This window comes from Copadichromis virginalis, linkage group LG16 (assembly GCF_057382275.1).
Source record: "Copadichromis virginalis isolate Kocher_CV1m ecotype Utaka linkage group LG16, C_Virginalis_male_GT1.1, whole genome shotgun sequence".
Taxonomy (NCBI): Eukaryota; Metazoa; Chordata; class Actinopteri; order Cichliformes; family Cichlidae; genus Copadichromis; species Copadichromis virginalis.
The window spans coordinates 15,171,724-15,196,440 of NC_140633.1; the positions used below are offsets into that span (position 1 = coordinate 15,171,724).

The 24,717-nt window shown below is 41.3% G+C and overlaps 1 protein-coding gene across 1 annotated transcript in view; it reads right to left on the minus strand.

The window, feature by feature from the left end:
• Window positions 1–1,382: 1,382 nt before the first annotated feature.
• Window positions 1,383–24,717, minus strand: part of itgb5 (integrin, beta 5) — a 41,467-nt gene continuing 18,132 nt past the window's right edge. The window contains exons 12-16 of the mRNA XM_085435528.1: window positions 9,000–9,222; window positions 7,807–7,907; window positions 5,477–5,596; window positions 4,684–4,850; window positions 1,383–4,506 (exon numbers count right to left, since the gene is read on the minus strand). Of these exons, the coding sequence (XP_085291654.1) occupies window positions 4,411–4,506; window positions 4,684–4,850; window positions 5,477–5,596; window positions 7,807–7,907; window positions 9,000–9,222 (707 nt within the window). The 3' untranslated portion in view covers window positions 1,383–4,410. The remainder of the gene's footprint in view (window positions 4,507–4,683; window positions 4,851–5,476; window positions 5,597–7,806; window positions 7,908–8,999; window positions 9,223–24,717) is intronic.

Here is a 24,717-nt window from a genome sequence, read left to right on the forward strand (position 1 = left end):
GCAATAAAGCAGAAGGAAGCTTGTTTTTCATACAGGAAAGATGGCAAAAAAGGAAGTGAAATATTCAAATATGACCTCGGTTAGCTGTCCATTATATCAGTGCATTAAAGCCATATTAAAGCAAACGCTTCCATAAAGGCCTGTCAGAAAATGCTGGACGGTTTAAAAACCACATGGATCCTGCTTCACAAATATAACCAGTGGGATGCGCCAGGGATCACCATACTTAAAAATGATAAAATGTCAGTTTAACAGAACTGGAGTAAATAGACCATCTATCCCCCCGAGCTGTAGTTCATCAGAACATGAAGTCAGACGTCTGTTCAGCAGTAATTAGCCTCCATTATCATCTTCCAGCTGTTAACACTTTATTTTCCCATGTTTACTCTTTTTGTTATCTACACTAAAGTTCCCCCTCCCTCCGTCCTCTGGCAGCCATGCTGAACCTAAGCTCTGTGACTCCACGAGTGTCTCACTGGCCGGACTGGATGGAGCTGAGAAAGACTCACCTACATACAGACAACACTGTATCAACACCGACAACACTACACTGTCCTCTGTATTATCGACAAGGATATCAGCCCTTTGTAAAACTCTGTCCCAGGAGCATGGAGGTAATTGTGAAAATATGAAGAAAAAAAAACCTCAAAAGAAAAAAAGTATTTTCTTTTGTTGCATTTTAAGATTTTTTTCTGGTGTGTGTACATACAGCATATCACAGACACTTCTGGGGACGGGGATAAACTGAGGACAATGCAAAAGCAGTGGAGATTAACAGCTTTGTTAAAGGGGTTCCCCTAAAGTACAAAGTGTCTTCAATCCCTTTGTAAAATTTTTAAACACATTTCACTTTATTGTGAGAGACAAAACTGTCATTTATAAGATCTTTTATAATCATTTATCATTAACATAAAAATAACAAATCAAAAAATACTGACTGTTACATGCGAATGTTCACATCTCTGTATGGATTCTGATGTGTGGACATGTAATTAACTCTGCACAAATGTGTAGTGCAACATTTAGTGACATATTAAACAGAGAGAATGAACTAAATTAGCTGCTGTTCTTTAAAAATGAAAAAAAAAAAGTTAATTTGAAGCACATGGAATAAACCTAATTACAGAGTCATTATGATAATGTGTGGGAGGAGTTTAACCAAGTGTAAATTACAGCATCAGAGAAGCAGTCCTGTCTGAGCAATTACACATCAAACATGTAAGAGCAGAGTTAGTGGTGCAAACAGATGTTTTACCAAACTTTGAAGTGTGCACACACGCATGTGCGATGTCCTGGAATAGAACTCGGATTCACAACGTTCGTCCTAAAATAGCCTTTGAGAAAATTCAACAATGGACTGAAGCAAACACAAGAGACTGACGGAGTTTTGACAAAAGCAGATTTATTGTTTTGCTGTGTGTGCGTGCAGTGTTACAGGGAGTGCTGCGAGTCCTGTTTTTCCATGTGTAAATGTTCAGGGCTGTACAAAGAGGAGGAGCTGGAAAAGGTAGTGGTGGGAGAACTTCAGTCAGCTGTGCCAAGAAGCACACCCGAGCCAAGTGAAAACTGCAAGGCACTTTTAGCCTCGCATGCCCACATGTAATATTATTAACATTCATCACTCACTCACGCCAACTCCAAGTTCCTGCCACTTACACTTAAGATTGTTACCAAAAAGCTCACAGAGCACCTTCTTCCCCCAGGCTCACCCCTCCCTACACGTCCTGCTTTCCCTCTGACGGTTCAGACAGAGCTTCTTCCTGTGGGAACAACGACTGCTGATTTATGACCCTGGACACTTTGCTTCCACCCACTCCCACAGCTGGCAGGGCGAATACAGAGTCATATTATAAGCCAGTCATATTATGTGCCCAAATAACATTAACACAGCACCGCACATGTCACAGTCACACTGATCTGTGTCTCCACTGCACGTGAACGTAACCGCTGAGAACGTCATTACCACAGTGCTGGCTATTTCACACAGCGCAGACCCCTAACCCTGTGTTTGGGAGCTGGTTTTAGAGAATCAGAGGCTGGTGATGTTTGAGATTTTCCTTACTGTCAATACATTTAAAAAGACACTGTTGATTATAATTAATGTTTTTTTTCTGCATATATACATTTTATTCAACTCAGCGGCATATTCATAGACTGAAAAATTAAACAAAAGTGAAAGGACCAAACTAGATAATGGGTGAAAAATGTATCCTATTTAACTTATCTATTTGGATTTTGTTAAGGCTTTTCAGTAAAATTATCTCACAATATTTCCAAGAAGATTGTGCTTCATATTTGGTGAATGGAATTCTAGCACTTTATTAGTTCTGTCACTTTGTAACAGTGACATCATCATATTGCTTGTTTTGTCTAAACAGTCAAAAAGATAATTGTGTAAGAAACACTTTATCCAAATTATCTGCAGGAGGTTGGATTTGGCGGCATGGCTCTGGTACCTCCCACCCTCTCGTTGTCATACATGGAAAGCCTAAATAGAAGGACGTTGCAGAAGCAAGATACTGAACCAGGTATGTCTGTGAAGGTTCTCAGTCATCCAGGTCAGTGTAGACTAAGGAGCTTGGAAAGAAAAGCGTCTGGACTTCTTTAAGCTGCTTTAAGAGGTTTAACCTCTCATCAGAGTAGCTTCTTCAGTTCTAAGAGTCCCAGATTTAAGCCCTATGGGAGTGTCCCCCCCAAGAGGGACAATGGACCCCCTAATGATCCTCTACATGAGCCAAGGTGTGAAAACGGGTGTAGGTCACAATCAGCCAAGGTTTCGGGTGAACTCACTGTGAGACCTAGCCCCACCCTTTCATGCGATGTCCTGAGGTCAAATGGCCCAGGATGTGTGTGGGCGTTAAGGCGTCTGGGAAGGGATCTCAAAACTGGATTATAGATGGCAGACAGTTGGTGTCGTAAGCCACCGCCTCTATTCAAAGATGGCCGCTCACAGTGCACATAGATGGCTTCTTTTACTCCTCTTTCAAACCATCTGTCTTCTCTGTCCAAAATGTGACCGGGTACAAATGACATACATGATAAAGAGGAGCTGAGGTGGGTTGCAAAAACAGCTTTTGCAGTGGCAGCAGCAACTCAGATTGGCCAATAAGATACACAGATGGGTATGAACTGATCTGGACTGGCATTACCGTCAGGCGATAGCTGACTGACCTTGACCTGTGACCTCCCAATACTAAGCTTATTAATTTATTAACACTCATTTATTTTACAACATAAAATAAACTGGGCAGGCTAATGGTGACCAGGGGCCAAATCTGGCCACTCAGCCTCCCCGACACAAGATAAGGTTTAATAGTCGTGTTTAAAAATATTAACACTGGGCTTATATCAATAAACATAACCACATTAAATCCAGTCCTGCCTATATTCAAGGAAGTTAATAAATGAACCCATAATATATACTGTATATAAATATACTAAAGAGCCCATGATTGAATACTTGCTGACCCCTGCTGAATGTGTTTTAACGTATAGAATGTAATGCATGTTATTTATTTAGTTGTACATTTAAAGAAAGCTAAATGTTTGGGAATGGGTTTTTTTAGCAGTGTCTTAGAGGTGGTAAGGAGGCCAGAACAGCTCTAGAAACAGACCAAAATGTTGCCAGATTTGTTCTTTTCTTGTTACAGAGCAACACCAGACTGAAACGTCAGTGTTCAGATGCTGAAGGGTGAGTTTGTACCCTGCAACTGAGTGCAACTGGAGCACACACACACACACACACGCGCACACACACACACACACACACACACACACACACTTAAGACATTAAAAAAAACTATGTAAATCTTTCCAAGACTTGACTCAATAACTTCTGTGCAAAATGAAGGTAAGAAAAGTTGCTTAGTAAAAGTTAGTAGTACCAAACATTTTAATAGCCCCGGCCCCCTCAGAAATATGTGCTTTTTAAGAATCATGTGAATTGGAATCATCTGCAGTTCAGAGTCGTGCTGGGTGCGCAGTCTGTGCTAAAAATGCATCTTCAACACCTACAAAAATATACAAAGAGAAGCCAATATCTTGCCTGATCTGTACAGAATGAGCAGTGCTTTTATGTGGCTGGAGTTATGGTTTCCATAAGTTGGTCTATGATGAATAACTGCAGACGAGCTCACTTCTAACCCTAATCACTCTGTATCCCGATCACGACGAGGGTGGTGTTAATTTGTTCGGTGAAGCACAGACACAGGTGGTTTGAATCTCCCGGGTGAAAATAAAACAAAAAAAGGCCACAGACTTCTCTTTGAACACACTAAGTCATTTCTCTTCTGCCATCGCCGTGGGTGTGCACTGTGCAGACGGGTGAGTGTGCTCAGTCCACCATCCACCTCAGGCACGTCTCCTTGATCTACTTGTTGGACCGGTCCCGCCGCGCCCTGTACTGAGGGATCAGTGGAGCCCTCCATTGTAGGACTTACTGTACATGCTGAAATCTGTTTCCACAAAATGTGTAGAGATGGGGTGCTTGTACAGAGGGTTAGAGGCCTGAGGGGGAGAGAGATGAGACTTTTAATACCTGAAGGGCCCATTTTACTTGACTGGCTTGGTTTATCTCACCTACATAGAAGGTGCTGAGGTTTTTCAGCCTCAAACTATGAGCCTCAGTTTATTGCTAGTATACATGATGGGGCTGTAATACTCATGAGTTAGGCTCATCCTTACCATTTCATATCGGGCACGCGAGCGGGCGCTCTGGAAGCGGGCAAACTCACGCCGGTCGTGGATAGTGATGACCAGCTTCCAGGCAGCGAGCAGCAACAGTCCTACCAACAAGATGCTCCCAACCACTGCCACCAGCACCATCAGGGCATCTGGTCCCCTGACGCACTCTGAAGCAGGCACAGGAAACAACATTTAACACAAGCTCACTTAACTTAAGTCACAGCTAAGGCGGCACTGAAAACACAGCAAGAGGGCCAGGGTGTCACTCTGCCCACTTAAAAATAGACGTGTGGACTTTCTGGAGCCAGTGTGTAAATGGAGACAGCGAACTCAGGTAACATCCCCCACTGCAGTCAGTCTTTTATTTTGAGTAACAGTAATGTTAACAAATGTTTGTATTGAATATGACCGTTTTAATCCACCTGTACAGCCTGAAAATTTCTAGTTGTTTTTGGTTCAATTTGTAAAAACAAATTAGACCAAAAATAATAAATTCGACACCCCTGACTCTGGACATAGAATGACAGTCACTCAGTACTACACTCTTAAGCTTCCTTTGTAGTGACAGGTTCATTGTCTGTAACCACTGAGGGGGAATAATGTGAGGTAAGGTTGGGAGCAATGAACCCAGAATCTTTAAAGATGGTGGTGAAAATCAAGCAGCTGATACCTACGTACAATCCAAAAGCACCTGATCATTACCAGCTGTCAAATTTACCAACAAGTGCTGCTAAAAAACAAAACAAAAAACCCAGGAAAGACAACATTATGTATTGTTGTTTGTAGCACTGACCTGGCTCTTTAAGAGCTGAGAGTATAGATTGTCCGCTGGCGTGCTCAGAATATGTGAACTTCATGACACAATCGTCGTCTGTCTTGTACAAACAAAGCACAGCGCCGGGCTCGTCAGTTTCTAAGCACGACAGAGAGAGATGGGAGGTGGGAGAAAACACAGACACATTTTTCAATAAATGCAAGTTTCTCACTTTCTACTGCTGTTCTAACAAAGCGAGACTTTGATATTATAAAAAACTATTAAGGTTTGGCTTCAGATACTGGAACAAAAGACATCCAAGAGGAATCTCACGCTCAGGGGCAAACGGAACCACTTATGAATGTTTAACACATCGGTCAATGTCTCTGCTGTGAAGTCACAATTTAAAAACGACAACAACAAAAAAGACAGCCTTGACTGATATGCTGACATTCTGTTTGCCATTGTTTGCATTCGATCATCATTATCTGACCAGATTCAAAACCTCACAAGGGAGGATGAGGTCACTCCGTCCTGGTCCACCCCTCCCATCAGCCCCTGCTCCTCTAGTTCATGCACAAAGTATCTGGAATGTACATGTGGAGACCATTAAGGGCAGTCAGATGGCTGAACTAGTAGAGAATGCTATGAAACACATCAGACCTGGGCCAGGGCCATGCTGGGCCAATATGGAATGCTAATATAATAGTCTCTATGGCTAAACACAGACTCAGGCCATGCAGTGTCACAGTGCCACTTAAAACATTTCACATTTCCCCCGAGTGTTCAGCACCAGGCTGTGAGGAAAAAAAAAAGATGCACTGCCAAACATTTTGGATGGTGTCCCCTGGCTTTTTACAATGAACCACGAGACAGGCAGTGCACTGCAGGTTTGGTTTGTTTAGCGGGTGGATTCTCCCTGTAGAGAAGGTAGGTGTCAGCGGAGGATTGGATTCTAAAATAGACTGAACTCTGAACCAAATGAGGGGTTGTAGACGAGATGGTGTAGCTGCCTGCTGTGTGGAGCTGCGACAGGTCCAGACCGCCGTCTTCCACATAATAACATAAACACGAGGCCAAGCCTGACCGCTGAGCACTGGGTGTGCTTTCATTAGCAATCACAGAGGTGTGAAAAAAGAAAGGGTGCAAGCAGCAAAGCCTCAAACAACCACAGAGAGTGGAACAGAGGTGACAGCCATACTAGAAAAGAAACTCAGAGGCTGTAGCACCTGTAGATGCTAACAGGGGATTTCTGTGTTAAGCTACTGGAACCAGAAAGCTCCAAAACCCTGCCACATAATATGATGTAAGCTGACGTGGAAAAGTAACTACACTGTTTTTAAATTTATCAGTAAAAGAATAACGGCTATCGTCCTAGTACAGGAAGAACAATCACAGCCTCGATAAAAGAATTCCCAGTGGTCGGCATATTCCTCGAGGGAGATTGCTGAAACGATCAGAATGCACCTGAGGGAAGTACAAATGTGTCTGTCTCTGAAAATGAAAAAGAGCCAAACCAAAACAACAACAAAGAGTGGGAACCAAACATTTTATTTGTTTCTTATCGAGGCTGCACCACACATGAAACAACACGCACAAGCATGAATGCTGGTAACAAAGTTGGCTACTTTTACAGGTTATTGCATAGAGTCAGAGACTCACAGCACAAATCTAAATCAGCTGTGACATGTCACATGTCCATCCAAAGTACCTGGAACTAAAAACGTTACTTTAGACAATCCCGTAAACACCTGTCAGGACTCGACATGTACTATACTTCATCTGTCCATGCCGAATGCACTCTTGGCTGAAATAAAATACTGTAGGTCCAATCAAACAGTCCAGTCCCCCCATTTGCTAAAATGGTCACTTCTGTTGCCAAAATACAAACTTGAATTTTCCTATAATTTGTTTTTAAAATAGACTGTATATAAAAGATGGCCAACTATTTCACTTTCAGCTAATCAGTTAAGCCGCTTCAAGCTCTGCTGCTTCAGTCGTTTCTGTCTGGTGTATGTATCCTGCTTCTCATGAAAGCTTAAAGGTAGAAGATCACTTCGAGCTGTTCTTCTATGTATTGATATTTAAAATATCGTTTTTCCTGGAATGGAAAAGTCCTTGCGCGTGCATTCAGGCTGTTGAGCATCTGAATGTACTTTATTACATCAGGTGTTAATAGTGCCTCATTAGTGGGAGTCAGACAATTACTTTAGCAAAGTCCCACAGTAACAACAATAAACGGTATGCAGAATGTGAAAAATGAAACTTTTGCAGATGCTACAGATGTGAATACTTTTCTCTGCCAGCAAGTTGGTCTCTGTGTTAGCGTGTGTGTGTGTGTGTCTGTGTGTGTATTTGTGTTTACTCACTGAGAGTCTCCACAGGGATGATGTGATCCTTGCACTGTCGCTGGCAAGTCTCATTGTCCGCAAGCCTTCCAGAATTGAAAAGCCGGCACTCAATGCACTCCCTGAATCAGAGAAGGGCAAAGACACGCTAAACATATGCATACATTTTTATATCTACATTCAGGAGGCAGAGATCACTCAACCCAAAAGCCAATCATATGACATTGTTACTGTGCTTCAGTTTGTTATTTTTGCTCTGCTACATCAGCTGTCGAAAGTGCCCCACTGTGCTCTGCTAAAACACTGGAACTGTCTCTACTACAAACTGCGACTAAACAGCAAGTGAGCCGTGCAGCACACAGAACAAAGAACCTGATGAGTGCATGAACTGTTGCTGGTGCAGGTTACAGGAACCTTTCACAGATGCTTCAAGTTTGTTAAACGCTGCTTTTAAACTTGATTTGGTTCTTAAAAGAAATGGTTTTCTATTCTGAGAGCTCAAAGCGCTTTCTTACTACAAGACACCCATTCACAAAGAGATCGATACAACACTATTCTTATATGCCTCTAAGCATTATGCCCAGTGGATGGCTCCAGTGGATGGATTAGGCAAAACTTGTTCTATGTATCATGTCAGAAGATGCTTCGACACAGAGGTTGAAAGAAGCAGGGATTGGACCACTGATTGTCCAGTTATAGAAATGTCATCAATTCTCTGGCACAGCAAATGCACAGTGATGCCTTTGACTTCCACTATGGAAGCAAAAATCCTGTTTTTAAATCAGTTCTGACCAGCACTTGCGCTTTTGCACAATAAAAACAACATTAGTTTGTCAACTAAACTTTATCTCTCACAGGAAGCCTGTTGAGAGGAAACTGTAGTTCCATCAAAAGCTCGAGCTGCTACACGGAGTGATCCGAGTTCAAACGGCAGACAAATGGTTTCATGTCTTCAGGTCACAAATGACAAGAGAGTTAGCTTTGAAGGCATGGGAAGAGTTTTCTGATCAGTCTTCAAGTGAGAGAGGTATGTGAGGTCTTGGTTTTAGACTACTTAGAGCTTTTCCTGGAGCTTACAGTTGCAGACAGCCTGAAGGTTTCAATTTTCCACCTTATTTCTCATCTATCAGCGGATATTAGCAACCCAAACAAGCAGGTAAAGCTCCAACTTGGACTGTGTAAACCACAGGTATAAACCGCAGCACGGCACTTACCTCTTTGTGCCGCAGGCATCGGGGCAAGTGGGGCATTTTTCGCAGGTTTCTCCAAAGGCTCCGGGCTCAGTGCACTGACAGCGGCCGCACACACAGCTGCCTCGCCCGCTGCACATCTGCCCGTCATCTGAAATGCAGCCCGATGTCTCCGTCGAGCAGTTGCAGTTGTCGCCAATGTAACCGGCGTGGCATTTACACTCCCCACAGTGACACTCACCATGACCTGCCGTGAGAGGAACACACAGCAGGTCAGCAGAGAAACAATGTTACAGCGAGGCAGCTCGGACACTGTATGTGATAAGAGATATTTTTAGCAGATGCTCTGAGTTTGAAACACCTAGGTCACATTCAATTTTGGGCGTCCATACCACCTGAACGCCCAGCAGGGTGATGACAACACCCCATTGGCCTCTTAGAGCTGTGGGGTAAAAGGTTTTCTGGACATAGATCCCTATAATTAGCAACCCTCATAAAAAGCAAAAATTGGAGTTTTATGCGATTCATTTCATGGCTTTGGAAATATATTGAGATGCTTTTGTTGGCAAACTTGAATATCATTGAAGAGTGGATTACTGGCTAAGTCTAAGAACTGAAGGACTTAGATTTAGCTAGAGGAACAAAAACTACACTAGAAGCCGCTGGCTAAACTTCACGTGTGACATGAGATTGAGCAACATATACAGAGTCTAGCTGACAGTTCATAGAGGTGGTTTTGCTTCTCCTTTGCAACAGTGGGAAACTGAAACATCTGGAGTATTGCAGTGTTGATCATGCTCTTCTCCTATCAGCACTGAGCAAACTGCCCTGTTTGTACTGCACTCATTGACTTATCAACACTGGAATGAGTCCGAGAACGGGCTCTAGCTCTTGCTATAACTCTGATTTGGTTTGGTTGTCTAAGAACAGCCTGTGGTAAAGAGAGAGCAGTCAGAGACAAGAAGACTCCTTGATATAAGGAGGACAGCAGCTGCAATCAAAGAAGCCTTACTGACAAGCTGATTTCACACCCGCTGTTCCAAGACCCTCCACAAAGACCAAATTCATGAATCTGCTCCCAGAGAATGATAAGAAAGAGGAAGGACATACTGTAGGCAAACTATACCAATACAGACTTTATCAACAGAAAAGGAATGGACTGGTTCTTATGTAGCACGTTAATCGAGTAGGCTGGTACATTAAACACTTGACTTTTCCAGTCCTCCTATTTCAAAGCCGTTAAAATGGAAAAAACACTGAAGACAGTTATTTGTGGAGACTAAGAAATAACTGGGTCACTAACAAATGAAATCACTGTAGGAGTGGTTCCTACTTCTGTCAAAGGGGCTCTCCTGGCAGTCAAGAAAGACAATCACAGTATACTGCCAGTCAACATCAGACACAACTAGGAGGAAAAACTGAGCCTCTGATTGCAGCCAGATCCTGAAAGAGGTCACAGAGACTTCTCAAAACCAAGAGGAAACATTTTTTCTAATCATCAAGCAAGTGGTCAGGGTTGTGCAACACACTGTCTGGAATCACAGACATGCAGTAAATTCTTCCTATTCTTGTCTAAACACTTCCTAATTATTCAGTGCATGCTGCAGAACTGTGCATGTTTTTTTCTCTCAAGGTTGAAAACCTGAGACCAGTCAAATGAAATTTGTTTAGAGCACCACTCCTAGCCCTCAGTCACTGGAGGCTACCACGATGAGTGGCATGTGGCTGACTCACAGTACCAACACTGGGAACGTGTCCTTAGATGACTGCGCTGCTTTGTGGGCATTCAGAGGGCACGAACTGGGATCTTTTCCTGACAGTATGGGGAGGATAAAAGAAGTGTAGCTGTGTTCTCATTCAACATGTCCTGGCGAGCTGCTAATAGATCTGCTGTGTGCAAATACTCCTCTAATATTTATGTGAAATATTCATGTCTGTGCTCTTTCCCAGCGCTTATGACTGAGCTTTTGGAATTTCCTGTTGTATACAAATGTTGTTTTCTGCATCACACTGCATGGCTGCAATTTTTTTCTTTAAATAAATAAAGAAAAGAAGAAGATCAGCTATGTGGGGATCTTTTTATAAAAGTCTATGCAACAAGACAAATTCATGCTAGGAGATGTTCATGCTCAACTTAAACAAGCTTAAAATTGGCCAAACTCCAAGTTAAAGATGTCTTTGTTTCGTCATATGTTAGGCACCGCTTCTTTTCCTAGATGCTGACAGTCTTTAAACCACTGCACCAATCGTGAAATGAACTGGCGTGCCGACAGAAGAAAATACCAGCGATCAACACTTCACGAGTCTACAACAGCTAACCGTCACCATATGCCTTGAACCAGATGTTTGGAGCAAGTGCACATGCTCTTTATCCTGCCATTCCGTCTTGTGATTTAGCTGGTAAGTTGTTTCACTTCTTCTTCTCTGCTGTGAGATTAAGCAGTACTCACAATAAACACAGCTGTAGCGGAGGAGGGAACATGGAAAGTGTTCAGATCCTTCAGAGCTGTGACCTTCCCCTTTAGCTTGCAACTTTTCCATGACGTTTCTCGAGACATTCTGTCAGCCTGGAACAGCAGCCAAGATGAGTTAAAATGAGGAAGAGGAAGGAGTTGTTCTGGAGACATCCAAGACTTTTCATTTCTGACATTAGGCTGCTTTCTGTTTCGTTACCACCATCTCAGGCCGTCAAATACTTATTACTTATACTCCCTCATGTTGCTTGATTCCCATAAGAAGATTAGAGGAAATTCAAAATGGAAAGGAAAAACAAAAAATGGAAAGAATAGTGTTCTAGTCTTCACACTACTGACTATGAATACCACATGAATGAATGAAGCATGAACGCATACTACATATGTCTATATCTTGCTCACTGCAATGCACTAGCCTAAAATCTACCATACATCTTTATTTTCACAATTTTACCCATCTTTGCAGTCAACTGCTGCAGTAAAATCAGCGAAAGCGTCTGCTTTTCAACATTTCTCAGGTCCAGCTCTAACCAGTGGTTAGTGAAGGCATATTACAAAGGATCTAAGTTTTTTTCTCTTTTTGTGAACTGACAGGAAAGCTGGGGAAGCTGCAGATTGGCACCTGGGCCTTATTTCTGTCTACATCTAGGTGTGTTTTGTCTTCTAACATTCAGTCTCTGACGAATGTGTAGCCCAGCTAGAAAAAAAGAGCAGTGGAAAGTAGTTTTTTTTTCATGTATAATGTAAACAATTTAGTCATTTCTTTTTTTCTTTTATGTTTAAAGGAAGATGTGGACCAATAAGATTCTGTTGTCATTTAACTTGGCCAATCAGCAATGAGCTCCCAGTGACCCTTGCTGTTGACCTTGATCACATGATTTCCTGTGTTGCCATTTTCGTTCCTGTTCATATAATGCCATGTGCCAGAGAAACTAATGTTCCCGAAGTCGAATCGCTAGGAGTTAAAAGCAAGTCTGCTGCAGTTGTTTTTGGTTGTTCAGAGTTTCACCCTGTCAACGGATGACTCGACAGACGGACCCAGTCTGAAGCAAGCCCCATCGAGGAGCAGTGATTCCACAGTTCCAGTTAACTGGATGGCGAGCCAACCCGAAATTGAAAAGGATTTGCCAAGGTTTTATTGAAGCCAAAGTTTCGTTCCCATTGAAGCTTCAGATACCTGCAGGACTACGAACTTTCTTCCTTCATCGGAGTGTGGTAGGACAAACGTTAAACAAACTGAACGGGCCCCAACGATCCATCAGTTACCAGACATTGTCCATTCATACAATTGACTCAGAGAAAGCTGTATTCGCGCACTTTTATTTAGTTTGTTATTTTGGGGGAAATATTTTGTATTTTATTTTATTGTTTTTTCATTACATTGTTGCAGCTGCTGTGTGTCAAATATAACAAATTTGTGAACAGTCTATTGTGGTGTGGTCTCTCCTTATTGGTGTTTATACCTTGGGCTCCTGCCGATCCTAGATCTTCTGCTACTGGCTAGTGGAGTTCGGTCATTCTTAATGATAAGTCGTAAGTCCGGTTACAAATGCATTGGGAGCAACTCAGGCTTCATTATCTTGCCCAATGATACTTTGGTCTCCAAGCTTTGGATTAGTACAGGACGCACTCTACCTCCTGATCCACAGCAATTTAAAAAAAAAAAAAAAAAGGAATGTGTTGATTTGTGTTCTATTCTGCAAGACTTGAAACTGGTGATTGAGACTATAAACTCATCAGAAAAGTGTTCACTGAGCTCAGAAATCAAGGGCTGTTCTCCGATATTTCCCATGTTTTCCTATATTTCTATACAACAGTGAGTCACCTCCTTCTGGCCTTTTGCTTCAGCCTCACCAAAGCAAACCAACAACGTAAGTTCATCTTTTATGTAAATGCAAAGTGTTTGAGGTCTGAACAGATCCGCATAGCATGGTAATAACACTGCCATCTAGTATTGTATAGATATACTTGCAGAGTGGTGCAGAGACATAAGCTAATGTAGCATGGCCTAAGACTCACTCGAATTTATACAAAAATGCTATTACAGTTCTTAGTAAAATATTAGACAGGTAAGAAAGAAAAAAAAAGCGCACCTATAATTATTCTTTAGAAATCCTCAAAAACAGGAGTATACGATCATCTCACACCACAATACGCTGCATTACATATTCTCATAACACTGGAGCATATAATATGCAGTATAAACATCAGGGGGATATCTTTGGAAGGATTACAAAGGCTGAAAACAAGCAAATAAAATAAATAATTAGTCCCTTCTGTCAGACTGGTGGCTTTTATAGGCATGACAGGATCAAGAGTAGATCCTAACATTGCATGTAGCCTGTGAGGGCCTGTGCATATTATTTTTGCTGTGAGAGAGTGACATCACATTGTAAACGAGCTTAAATAAATATTTGGAGATTATATAAACGGAAATGAGCTTCTGGGGTATTTTTAGAAGGATAATTCTTCCATCATATCATACAGACAACAGGAGCTTTGGGCTTTAAACGGGAGCTCAACTAATGTTTCTCAATAAAAGCATCACAGACAAATAAAAAGTCCACAGAGTGAATTGTTTGGCCATCTGGAGAACTGTTGTGCATGTCTGTGCAAACCAGAGTGTACAAAGAAGGATTTGACACATCAGCCTCTCCCTCCCTCTGCGTGTTTTGTGGGTGGAAAACAGGAGAGAGAGAGAAAACGATGGACTCGACACAGATGTACAATTCATGAGATGGTTGCAGTTGTAGTTCCAGTTGTTTTTGAACAGCTGGACATTATTTCTAGATCTGTGAGCTGGAATTACTCAATACTCTGACACTTTGAACATTTGGCTCAAAATGAAAGCCTTCAAATGATGCCCTAAGCTCTGAAGATGAAACCAAACAGTTTATGACAGCAGCAGCAACATCAAGCAGCAATTAGCTGTCCCATTAAGTGGAAAGCATCAGCTTTACATCGAGCCAAGATTCTTTTTCTAGTCTGGAGGTCAACAAACTGAACTCAGTAACCCTCGGCAGGAATGCAGTGAATGTGTGATATGGTGTGGCAGCCTACAGCAGGAGTGGAGGAAGACTGAAACACTCCCTCTGGTTCCCACTGCAGAGAGAGAAACAGTCACTTCCTGCAGCGGTGGCCAAAGAGGAGCCTGTGTCCCAGAGGCTGTGATGTTTGGAAGGAAAACGAAGCCGGCAACCTCCAACGTCTCCAGTTGCAGTCTGAATCTATATTGTGGTCTTGTGCAAAGGCTTCACCAAATATCGGAAATGTTTGTGGTAGAAAGCTATTTTGCCTTGAAAAAGAAAAGTGGAGGTAAAAAGTGTCCTTCTGGAGAGGCTCCATTTCCTGTGGGATATCCTGCAGTACATAATTGGCATAGTTGAGTTCAAATGTTCTAAATAAAGTTGATACAAAAATATGAATTAAAGTAAAGATAGAACCAAAAAATCCACAGTGTGAAACATCTTTTCAAAGCATGTTATCCATTCATGTGCTATAAATCTGCACAGTACAGGATGTCAAAAAAATAGCCTCCTCTGGCACTATTTCTTGACTTTAAATACAGACGTAGACACTTCCTTTTTATTAAACAACAAAAACAGAAGAAGCATGCTGCTAAAGAGGATATGTACCAGTGAAGCGCTTATTGTTGTGAGATGAGATACTGTCCAAAAAAGACGAACACAGAAAGCCAAAGGAGACAAAAGCTAGTAAGAAATCTTTGTAAAAACAAAACTCATTCATATCCCAGCAACATCTCCACCAGGTAAAGCTGCCACAACCAGTCAACGGAGGGTAATTTGGGCCCAGTTCCCAGTGTCGGCATGCACTCCGCTCACCGCTGAGTTCAGCGCAGTGTTTTAGGATACTGCAGGGGACAGCGCAGAAGAGTTTTAAAAACTGCATGCTGGAGAGAGGAGAAGGTTAATGTTTGACATACCTATTCGTCATTTTTGGAAAAAAAATGGTGACCCACACACGTCCTTTCCTTCAAAAACATCAGTCAAATTCCAGCATTAGGTTTTCCCCATCTTCCCAAATGACCTTCAAATCACCCACGAGCCCACAATTAGATCTGATGGGTGATGATGAGTACTGCCACGAGCAGGTAGTGCCAGTCATTTTTCTTTAATTTCTCCAATCATGACTCAGCCACTCATTCTTAGGTGGAAACCCTGGCAGCGATTCACGGCTGCTCCGCACAGAACTTCCAGTGCTCCTCACTCAGGATCCCCAAAGCTGGATACCAGAATAGTACTGTCCCCAAAGATTCATCCACCTACACTATATCTAGTCGTTACCACGCAGGATCCTACCCCTTTATCCCCAACAGCACCTGATAGGTGACTGTCCAAAAAACACCTGATCCTGCTGGGAGGTGTCAGACCTTGAAGGACTGCTCTGCTAGTTATCTGCCAGTATACTGGCATTGGTATTTTTAATGGCCGATCATTGAAAAATAAAAAATAAAAAGTAAAGAAGACCCTAAAGAAACACCCTTCAAACATGTGTTGATATTGTATAGTTTGCAGACTGGACGCCACTCGAAAACAACAAAACACACATAAAATAAACTGGATATGTAGGATTTTGAATGACCAAATATCAGTCTGGGTGTAGTCCTGTCTTCCACGTTTGATCTAAAGTATTATTTATTCTAAAACCAGAGGACCCACAAAAGTAGTTCTGGGTCAATTTTTTTCGGCTTACAGTGAATACAAAGTACTAAAAGAAATACAATCTATGCATAACAACATTTAAGTTGATAACTATCTTACATGATGCCTGTGGTGGCACTTCTTTTGTTTGACATCATTTGAAGAAGCAAATGACAGAGTGCTCTGTACACTCATTTCAGAGACGAGACAAATCCATCACAGCAAGGCAGCACCTCCCTGACCCTGGGAAGGAACCTCAAAATATGAGTGTACCACTTTAAATGAGTGCTCTGACAGGAGAACAATATCTCTGTAAACCATTCATCTTAATGACACAGTAGGCTGTAGGATAAGATTACTGTTTAGTCACAGGCTCAGACTGGCCTCGGAATGTGTCTTATTTTAAACAGAAGCTGCTCGTGTTGTGAGTTCAAGGTTTCAATGTGCTGAAAGGAATATTCCCAAGGGTTCTTTGACTGTACTCTAAAACGGGCTTACAAGAACACACGGTTATTGTTTAGAGGATGGGCCTGGTAGACGTTTCTCCCCATTTATGGTTCATTGAAACCAAGCCACATCAATTACACGTCAGCAAATGTCGCCCTGCCAGACACAAAATGGCAGTAGTGATGATTTCATGACAGTAACAAAAACTGTAAAGTATCACCAGCAGACAAATCCTCTAAGAGGGTCCTGCGAAACATCTGGAGTGACTGCAGGGAGTCGGTGAGCAGCAAAAGTGCCGACGAGGCTTCAGTTTGTGTCCCCAGTGAGTAGAAATGAAAACATGTTATCACTTATCACTGCTGTCACGGTTTAAACACCCTCAGTGACATTTTTAATCCTCTGTCATGGCTAGGATCTGGGAGACACACTGTTCTCACAAGATAAGAGGAAAAGATCAAACACACCAAGTTACTTCTGTCTATATGTGGAAATTTGGAGCAGGAGGAATGAAATACTTCCAGAGACCAACAAATATTAAAGGCTAAAACTGTCAGTGGGTTCCATGAATTTAAGTCATATGCAGTGACATGAAAGAACTGTTAAACTCAAGAGTACTTGATGATTTATAAGCCTAAACAGTGACAACCTCAGCCTTGTGCAGTGTGACTGCAGCAGCAAAACACAAGAGCAGGTGGGATATGACGTTATTTTTGTGCCACTATTCTGAGCACACGTAAAAAGAATTTACAGGTGAAACTGTTGTATTTTGAGGAGAAATTTATTTTGAGCGAAGAAAAGCTAAATTTGAGTGAACAAAATTAATTTCTGCGTGCAAAATATGTATTTCAGTGTTTGCTATTATCCACACACACACACACACACTAGCAGCCCCTCTCACTCAGTTTTTGCGCTTGCCCGCAATGTGTTGCTCGCGCTCTCAACATTTGTGCCCGTGCGCGTTCTACTCTTTCTGTACACAAGTACTGCACTTTATCTGGGCAGCATGTCTGCTGCTGGCTTGTCACAATCACTGTGACAATATACAGTACAGCACACTCCAGGCAGTCACTCGTATTTTTTCTGCCAGGAAATGTTACAGCTGCAGACACGGCCTACAGCACTACTACTCACACCAGAGACTGGTATCAACACTTCCATCCATCTCCTAGAAACACAACAGAATAAGCACACGTCAAACTTTAAGTCAGCAAAATGAGCTTTACAGGTGTCACAGGCCACACTACTGTCAGAGCACAGTTATTCTCTCTCAGATTCAACCATCTGATACATCTTTACTTCAGTATGGGATCCATTTTCTAGTCAATATGCCTTCTATTTAAAAGGCAGTTTAAACAATGTTGCTAGCGTATCTTTGTGTGAGTGTTTGAGTGAGCGGGTCAAACAGCTAAAATATGTATGCTATTAACCCTTTAAGACCTACCATAGAACCAAGTCCGCCAGAGCTTATATTATATTTTTACATGCTGTGGAGCCATTTTTGGGAGCATTTCAAGTTGCTATACATCAATACAACCATTATAGCCCAAACTTTAATAATATGTCTGCATTAGGTGCATAGTAATTACATAAATTGCAAAAAAGTGTAATAAACTACAAAAAATTGAAAATCGTTTTTGTTTTTTTAACATATATTTCTAGTTAGAGAAATTTAAGAGGCTTATCCCTCAGAACTGTAAATACAAAAAAGTTGGAGAAACTAGTTTCCCACCACAGGAAATTTATTTTAAGTGTCTTCATAGTTTTATTTTTGAAATACACCAATTTTTATATACTGCAGGAAAAACGAAAATAAATATTATAGTGCAAATTTGCAAAATAACAGCATATGCATCAAAATAAACTATTTCCAGCAGTGGAATATGAGTCCTAAGCATCCCAGAAACGACACAGAAAGTCATGAAATCAAACATAACTTTTAAAAACACAAGTATAAGCTCATGAGGTACGATGGTAAAAAAAACTACATTTCCGCAAAATGACATCACTTCCGGTTTCGGGCAGGTCATGCGGTTATGTGATAGTTCACGCTGATGGACGTAGGAAGTGTTACAAACAGCTGATTGGATCGGCGAAGCGTGTTTCTGGAATATCATGTTTTTGTTGCTGCAAGTGATTTTTATGCAGTTTTTGCAAAGCTATATGTGGAAGGAAACTGTGACCTAGGACAAGCTGATGGCATAAGATGTAAGTACAACTCCTCCAGTTTCATATGCAAAAAAAATTATTGCGCTAGCTTACGTGGTTGCAGAGCTACCGGGATTTAAAAATAGTTACGCAAAACAGAGCGTGCCCGCTCCGATCGGCTGTAAAGGGTTAAAATGTGCAGGCCAAGACAAGCTCTCTCATGTATGCTGAGCTAAGCAAAGTTCATCAACAGGAATAAACAGAGTATTTGGTCTCTATGAGATGTGGGGGAGTAAAAACCTTAGGAGACCAAACTTCCTCTTTCGTGAGGCTGTTTTAAGAGTTCCAGTAAAAGAAGAATAAAGGTAACGTAAGACATGCAGCCTGTTGCAGAGCTCGCTAAAACTATCAGAGCATGCAGCAATTACAGGTAGCTGGGATTATTATGTAAATAACAGCACACAGATGACAACAATCATTATCAACCATGAAAACAGTCTTTACTTTTCTTCTCCTCAGACTGCAAGTCATAGAATGACTCTGCATCGATCAACATTACTCACACTAAGACACAACATAGACACGGAAAGAAAAAGACAGACCGGCTTCTTCTTTTTCTTATTATCAGTCACGTATATGTGGTTCCAGTGTAGGAAGATCATGAGAAAAGGTATACACATCTCTCATCACACACACCTAAAAAATGTGATGCTTTTAAACAGTGAATAAAATACTACATGAACTTTAAAAGTTGGGCCGTTATGCATGAGAAAATGCATTATTTAAAAAACAAAAACAAACCAAAAAAACCCCATTAGCACATTTTAAATTTGATGGTAGCAACATGTCATGTTTGCCACTGTGCAGCATTTAAAAACAACAGCACCCAGGCTCTTCAAAAACTATTTCAAGATTTGAATTCAGCTGATCTTTGCACGGTAGAACTTTAAGCTGGATTTGAAGATAACACAGTAAGTGGTGTGAGTCAGTGCACTGACTTCCATGACAGAATCACGGCTGATTTCACGTATAGTGCCGTATGAGGTTCCGGAGCTCAGGGGAGATTGAGCTCTGTCCTCTCTCCAAAATCTCTGAATCTTGATATCTCATGTACTGTTGGTGATGAGATATTCAGAGTTGTATTTTTATATTGAGGAACATTATTTTGAAATTGTTCCACAACTCGTGAATGTATTTTTTGTAGAATCATTGCATTCTGTTTTTATTTACTTTCACTTGGCATACTCTAGCACTGCCTCCAGCCCTGGAAGTCCTCCTGTCATTCATTTGTCGTGTGTGAGAATACATATCAGCAACAGATCACCTTCTAATCAGCATCAGAAGGCTCCAGTTACTGGAATCTGCCGGACACAAATCTGAATTCAGAAGCTGCTCTGTGGTTATTTTCTCCTCCGCCCAGCACTGTGTGGATGGCACAGCATGCACCCAGCAACAACCAAGCTGATTTCTTGTATTCATCCCACACTCAGCTGTTTAGCTTAAGGATATTAACCCAGGGGCTGAAGCAGTGACCTCTAACTGACAAACCACCCAAGAGGCTGAGCTAGCTTTACCCCTGCCAGACTTCAGAGTGAACCCCAAACACAGCTGGAAAATCTTCCTCTGTGTTTGTGTGTTATTTTCCCACATGATCACTCAAAATGAAAAATAACACAGATCCAGTGCTGTCATACGTAAGAAAATTTTTGCTAGCGACTTTTACTCTGGTTTTATCTGGGTTTTTTTGGACTAGTATTTAACACGTGAAGAGCATATAAATCTGAAAACTGCACTTCAATAAAAGCTTTTTTTTTTTACCTTTTAGTTAATAACCTTTTAGTTATTGCACACAGATCATTTTGGATATCAACACTTGGTTAAAGGACTTAATCTATAAGTCCATCCTGTAGCTGTGTTCTTCCAGCTACAGCCACAGAGTGTGTGATCCTGTGCATCTGTGTTATAGTAGTTCAGAGCAGAAATCTGAGGTCTTCGTCTGCAGCGGTCAAGTTCAGTCAAGTCTCAAAGAAGAGGGAGGAGTCGTCCGGTGTTTGTTTTACCTCAGAGTGTGAGAAATGAGAGCAGGTTCCCAGGTGCAAGGTATGTAGCTTTGATCAGTCAGACACAGAACAGTTCACAGAGAATTAACTCAAATGTTGGCATAAATTCAGCGCATGATAAAAATGTTGCTCCTAGTCAATAGTCGAATGGATACTAGCATTCCGCTAACACTCAAACTGACATCAAAGTGTCAGAAATATGTACAGTAGCATTACTTTTAATCATTTCTTTGTAGCCATGAGACTGGTGTTGCTTGTGACCCTTTAACTGGTGGTATGGCTGCTGGCCCAGCTTTAATGAACACCAGGCACACTAATTGCAGCATGTTCAAGTACTGACACATAAAACATTAATGAGAAACACAGCCACTGAATTAAACTGTCTTTGCAGGACAGATATTAGTCATCCTACTGTTATTTTTTTTTCTTCCACGTCCACATTTGCATTCTTATACTCTGCTATAGCTACAGACTAAAACTCTGATTACATGTCCAAAATAATCCTGATTTATCTGGTGGCAGAACTTCAGTTCATCTTTTGTCTGAAACAAAGTGTTTCAATTAGAATCAGCATACTTTATTAATCTCTAAGGAAATTATGTGGGTTACAGTTGCTACAGTATAAATAACAGTAACAGACTAAACTATTTAGCAACACAACATGTTACAAATTTAAGAAATTTAAGAAATAGCACAATTCACTTGTGTCCCTTTAATACCACTGTCACTGCCTATTCAGAAATCAGTTCGTTCTATGCCTTTCACAATAAAAAGGCATATGCACTGCTGTTGAAATGATGTTGAAAATATGCAAAAGGAATTACGAATTGGACTCTAAATAAAATCTTACAAAATAAAAGATAAAAAAGGGAGAAACATATCTAATATATGGCAGAAATTAAATACATGACTGAATGTATCGGTTTTTCCATTTTAGTAACAAATATAAGTTAATTATCCATGAAAAAACTTATTTAAAAGCCTTCATCATCCATTACATTATGAAGAAACAATATGATGAATGAATACAATGTACTACATATAACATTTATATTATGTTGGTTGCGTTGTTAAAGTCTCACTAAACTTGTTTTTAGGTATTTAGCATATTTAATTCTAGTGTTCCTTTTCTCTATTCTGTATTTAAGCAGAAACATGTGCACAAACAGAGCGAGTGAGAGAGAACAGAACATTTTCTAATACAAAGCTCAGGTCATCAACTTCACCATTAGCTCAGTTACATTAAAGTAAAAGCACCAACCTCTCTGCAATTTGGAAAAGTCCATCTTTCCCCAGTGATTGTGCTCATTTTTTCCCTTTTCTTTGGCAGTTGGAGACTGACTGCAAGTCGTTGCCCAGAGGCTGAGCATGAAACACCCTCAACAACACTTTGATCACAGGGTGATGGCTCAGGTTATCTGATGGCAAGCTACTGCTCTCAAAACAATAGCTGTCAGACTCAGACCGACTGTAATCACTCTCAGACAGATTGATGGAATTTTGCAAATAACTGCCATCTAATTTATGAATGATGACAGATGGCCAACACGTTACAGTCGATCTAAATGATTAGAGAAAATCCAAAATAAATTAATGTGCGTCCAGTTCTTGTGTTTGTCAGGCATTAACGACGTGTGCTGTACAATCTGTACAAAAAAACAGTTCAAAGAAATCATTAAAAGACCAAAATTACCGTGATATCCACGCCCATGATGAGTACACAAACTTCTGATCACAACTGTAGCTGACAGAAGATAAGTCCAATAGTTCGTTTTAGAGCCACAGCTGCATGCTTCTGCTCCACAGATGGTGTTTGAGACAAGCTACTGGTTTTGATGAGCTACTCTGATCCATCACTGATCAGAGGAAAAATATATCATAACAGGATCTGAGGATTTTATCTTTGACACAGCTGACCTGGGACAAGGCTTTTCTTATTACAACAACATGTAATTAGTATCAAATATTTTTGGCCACTGTGCATATTTTAGCAAGGTGTTCCAGGACTGTTAGAGCCGTTTCAACATGTATTTTCTGCAGCTGGGACAACATCAATCACACTTGCAGTCCTATTGTGTCAAACTGGTCTGTTTTCAGCGCAGCACAAAGAAAAGTCAATCTCTTGCTTTTAACCAAACGGCTCTGTGACAAAACAAATAGACCAATTAAGGCTGAAGAGAACTGTTTTCTATATTCAAGCACAGTTCCAGTAATGCTCTGCACGAGAGTGAATAAACACACATGTTTCCGTTTACTCCATAAGGAGACACAGTCCTCCGAGTGAATACACATGGTGTGTATGCACGCTTTTATTTATGAGGTAAAAGATGGCCTGTCCAAGTCTGGAAAAAAGACCCACGCTATTTCTGGCTCCTGCAGCCTGCTGAGATCATTATTTAGAACCAGCTGCAGAGTCGGCAGAGGAGATGTGGGTCAGAGGGGCAGGAGGACGACCAAGTCTTCATGAATCCCTGTTACCTTGGAACAGAGGCGGAGCAGCACAGGCGCTCTAGGATGTATAATGATGTCACTGTTCCAGTGGTTTTGACTGCCTCGTGCCACCACAGCACATACACGCCCACACAACACACAATTACAGCTCAACCAAACAGCCGGTCTGCCCAGCAGGTGTGAACTCCAGCTGGATGTACAGTGCAGCCCGATTCTGTGTCCTCACGTTCAGCTGTGAGAGGATTAGCAGCAGCTTTCCAAGAGTGACCAAACCACTGGTATTAACTGAAAACTTTGTTTCACTGGAAAAAAATGGTGGTTAAAAACAGTCCAGAGCATGATTACCATTGATTGTGTCGACACTGGGTCACCAGGCCATATTTCCTATTACATTCCTAAACAAATCGTTAACAATGTTTTATCATTTCCTGGAGTAAACGTGTTCAGATTTAAACTTGGCTCATCTCAAAATCTCACACATGTCCAGCACTACTGCAGTTTTGCTTTTGCAGAGGATGTAATCCAGCTTGACACATTTCTTCTTTAACGAACTGGATTATTTTGTATAAAGATCAAGGAAACATACTGACAGTACAAAGTAACACGGAAGTGCTGACTGCAGGTCTCTGGAGAATCAGCCATCATAATACTAAAGTGGAAGCAGCTCTGTGGGTGTGACTCTTACCCAGGGACGTTTCACTGTCGAGCATGTCTGAGTGAGAGAGAGCTGCCACTTTAACCTGCTGACGAAGCCACTTGACGTGATGTTAGTGGCTTCATCAGCATGGCTGCAATGACAGCAACATTAACACACTTGTCTGGTCAATATTTCAATCCCAACATTCACATGCTGACATAGCCCAACAGCACAACTGTAAAATCAATAATAAGTGATAAAAACTTTACAGCAATATAGTGAATAAGACGCCACAAACACAATCTGGTTGCCTTTGACTGAAGTTAAATACTGATGGTAACCAAGAACACAGGCTGACTATAAGATAGACCGGTCGGGATTATAGCCTCCACACTGCAGAGCAGCAATAATCTAATAAACATCGCAAGTTATATCAACTGAAATCAAACCTCTATCACCACATTCTTCAAACTACATGTCAGATTAACTCGCTGATAGCTCCAGCTCTCTCAAATGTGGATCTAATATGCAAATTTTCTTGCAGCCTCACTTGCAGGAATAACTGTTCCAAATAAATATTTTTTTAATCTTGTACCGGGTCTCACTGAAGCCATTCAACTAATCTTCTCCGAAACAAACCGTTTCAGCTCCCTTCACCCTTCACTGGAGCCAGATTTCTTCTGAATGGCTGTCCCTTACAAACAAAGTTTGTACAGCAAGTGGATGGGTCTTCTGTGCTCACGACCAGAGCTGTGTGTCTAAGAAGACCTTGAAGACCTTCCACTTGTCAGTGACATCACACAGAGGCAAAACGTTCTGAAATTGAGTATTTAAAGCAGTCTGAAGCCTGAGCTTTAGACTCACAGA